Source organism: Quercus lobata, chromosome 5 (genome assembly GCF_001633185.2).
Source record: "Quercus lobata isolate SW786 chromosome 5, ValleyOak3.0 Primary Assembly, whole genome shotgun sequence".
Taxonomy (NCBI): domain Eukaryota; kingdom Viridiplantae; phylum Streptophyta; class Magnoliopsida; order Fagales; family Fagaceae; genus Quercus; species Quercus lobata.
This window is the reverse complement of record NC_044908.1, coordinates 64,310,476-64,313,821: the sequence shown is the minus strand read 5'-3', so window position 1 is coordinate 64,313,821 and position 3,346 is coordinate 64,310,476. Positions and strand designations below refer to the sequence as shown.

Genomic DNA, 3,346 nt, shown 5'->3' with positions numbered 1-3,346 from the left:
AAAAGACTAAAGACAAAGTGACCTTATTTTTTTGGCTTTGAATGTGTTTATTTAGAAGTTGATGTAAAAACTCTTATATTTTGGAATTATTTAGGATTTGCAGGTTAAGGGTTCTGTTTAAGGTGTTGGTTTTTAGGGTTTGGGTTTTTTAGGTTTGGTTTAGGGTTTCTTTTTATGGTTAGGGTTTCTGGCTTTTGTGTAATAACATAGTTTAATGGAATGGTTGAATTTTTGGTTAATGGGCAAATTGTGGTTTTGAGAAATTGTGACCGAACCAATGCATGATTGCCTATGTACCCCCTTGTTAGAAGGATCAGGTAATCACGTAGTTCATTGATTTTTTTTTTTTTTTTGTCATAATTTTTTCCTAGGCCGCCCTTTCAGGTTTTCAACCTAACAGGCTTTTTCACTCTTCTTTTTTTACTCTCCTTTTATATAGATTGCCCTTTCGGGTTTTCAACCTATCCTTTTTTTTTTTTTTTTTTTTTTAAGCCTAGGAAAGAAAATAACATAATTTACAACTACCACCTCAGACGTGGTACTTCTTCAATTGATCCATGTTGATTGGCTCAGTGAAAAGATTTGCATCTAAGTCCATCAACCTTACTACTCCCCCAGAATATATCTATTTGATAATGTATGGGCCTACCAATTTTGCTTGAACTTCCCATTTGCATCTTGAATCAGGGCTCGAATTTCCTTCAACACTAAATCCCCCAACTTCAAATCTCTGGTTCTCACTTTCTTGTCAAAAGTTTTCCTAAGCCTCCTTTGGTAACCTTGAATATGATACAAGGCCTTGAGTCTTTTCTCATCTTGCATGCACAACTAATCATATTTGCTTTGCAACCAATCTGCTTCAAGGATTTCACTTTCCAATACTGTCCTTAGTGAACGGATACCCATTTCAATGGGAAGAACTACTTCCATCCTATACACCAATGAATAAGGAGTGGTTCCTGTGGAAGATCGAATTGATGTTCTATACCCCCAGAGCGCATAGGGTAATTGTAGGTGCTAGTCATTGTAATTTTTTGTGCTATTCTTCAAGATTTTCCCTATATTTTTATTAGCAACCTCAATTGCTCCATTAGTCTGAGGACGGTAAGGTGAAGACTTGTGGTGCTGAATGTTGAACTGTCGTAGCAGCTTCTCTTTTTCTCCCTTGAAATGCAGCCCATTGTCAAAGATAATTACATGTGGTACCCCATATCTATAGATGATATTGGTCTGAATGAATTGAGCAACTTTCTTTGAATTCAGAACCTTGTATGAAGTAGCTTCTACCCATTTAGTGAAGTAATCAATGGCTACGAGTATGAATTCATGGCCATTAGATGTTGTTGGGTGAATCTTCCTAATAATGTCTATCCCCTATGTAGAGAATGGCCAAGGTGATGTCATGGTACGTAATGGCATGGGATGCATGTATTTTAGATCCCCATAGACTTGGCATTGATGGCATTTTCGAACATGAGCCGCACAGTCGACTTCCATAATAGTCCAGTAATAGCCCTGTCTCATTATCTTCCTTAACAGCATGTGTGCATTCATATGTGGCCCATAGCTTGACTCATGAACTTCTTCAATTATTTGTTGTGCTTCCTTGGCAATTACATAAAAGAGATGAAATCCATCATATGATCTTCTGTAAAGCCTTTCATCACAAATAATATAATTAGTAGACAACCTCTGAATGGTTAATTGATTGTTCTTGTCTGTAGACTTTGGGTATGCTCCATCCTTGAGGTATCGTAGGATGTCTTAATACCATTCGCCTTCCCCATTATTTCTCTTATCTTCTTCTATTGTCATGCAAATGGCTAGTTCTTCTTTTTGTTTCAACACTATCGGTCTAGCTTCTTCTTTTTGGCCCATCCATCATGGATGCCATGGTTGCTAAAGCATCTATAATTTGATTTTGCATCCTTGGCACATATTGATATTGGATCTTGCCGAATTTTGATGCCTGCTTCTGAAAACATTCATTATAAGGCATCAGCCCTTCTTCTTTGATCTTCCATTTATTCTAAATCTGAAAGATTATCAAAGCTGAGTCTCTGTATATCTCCAACTCTTTCACTTTAAGGCCTAGGGCTGCTTGTAACCCTATGATGCAAGCCTCATATTTAGTGGCATTGTTGGTGGCAAGAAAGTTGAGTCTACCAGAAAATGGAATATGTGTCCCTTTTGGAGAAATTAAGAGAACTCCAATCCCACTTCCATTTTGATTTATGGCTCTGTCAAAGTACATCTTCCATGATTCTACCTCAATCCCTATGATGTCTTCATCCGGAAAGTCTCCTTGGATCTCTCCAGCTTCTTCTGGTGAACAATGGGCTAAGTGATTAGCAATTGCTCTCTCTTTCACATATTTCTGCGTCACATATTTAATATCAAATTCTGACAAAAGAAATACCCATTTAGTTGTCTCCTATCTTGCATAGGTTTTTCCATTAAGTACTTCAAAGGATCCATTCTTGCAATCAACAAAACCTTGTAGGCAAGCATATAATGTCTGAGTTTGCGGGTTGCCCATACAAGTACTACACATGTCTTCTCTAATGGTGAATACTTTTCCTCATGAGGCAACATCTTCTTGCTGATGTAGTATATTGCATTCTCCTTTCTAGTCTCCTCTAGGTATTGAGAAAGTAAAGCCCCCATTGCTGTATCTGTAGTGGTAAGATACAACAACAATGGCTTTTCTGGTATCGGTGGGATAAGTATTGGTGGTTTCATTAGATAATTCTTGATCTACTCAAAAGCTTCTTTGCATTGTTCATTCCACACTGTAGGGATTTCCTTCTTAAGAAATCGGAAGATTGGTTCACATGTCATGGTGAGTTCAGCTATGAACCTATTGATGTACTGTATCCTTCCTAGAAATCCTCGAATCTCCTTTTCAGTTCGGAGGCTTCATCTCTACAATTGCCTTGATTTTTTCTAGATCAACTTCAATTCCGCTTTGGCTTACCATAAACCCCAATAGCTTTCCGAATGTTACACCAAAAGTGCACTTCTTTGGATTCAACCGTAACTTATAGAACCAGATTTTTTCAAAGAACTTCCACAAAGCTGGTATGTCCCTCACAGTCTTTGGACTTCACTATCATATCATCAACATAAACTTCTACTTCTTTATGAATCAATTCATAGTAGTGGCTGCATGTTGGTAAGTGGCACCAGCATTTTTAAGGCCAACTGGCATGACCTTGTAACAATAGTCCCCCATGGTGTAATAAAGAAGGTTTTCTCCATATCTTCTGGAGCTATCTTAATCTGGTTGTTTCCTGAAAATTAGTCCATAAATGATAGCAAAACATGACTCTGTATTGTCAACTAG

General features: G+C 37.6%; 1 protein-coding gene across 1 annotated transcript; it reads right to left on the bottom strand.

Moving 5' to 3' along the window:
• Window positions 1-2,029: 2,029 nt before the first annotated feature.
• LOC115990942 lies at window positions 2,030-2,667 on the bottom strand. The gene is made up of 2 exons (XM_031114710.1): window positions 2,497-2,667; window positions 2,030-2,377 (listed from the first exon to the last, which is right to left on the bottom strand). Exons 1-2 carry the CDS (start codon window positions 2,665-2,667, stop codon window positions 2,030-2,032), a joined length of 519 nt encoding a protein of 172 aa, XP_030970570.1.
• Window positions 2,668-3,346: the final 679 nt, after the last annotated feature.

Coding starts and splice junctions, on each gene's coding strand:
- LOC115990942 (XM_031114710.1), bottom strand. CDS start 2,667: ATGGGGGCTTTACTTTCTCAATACCTAGAGGAGACTAGAAAGGAGAAT. Junction 2,378..2,496: donor ATTATATGCTTGCCTACAAG/GTTTTGTTGATT, acceptor TATGTGACGCAG/AAATATGTGAAAGAGAGAGC.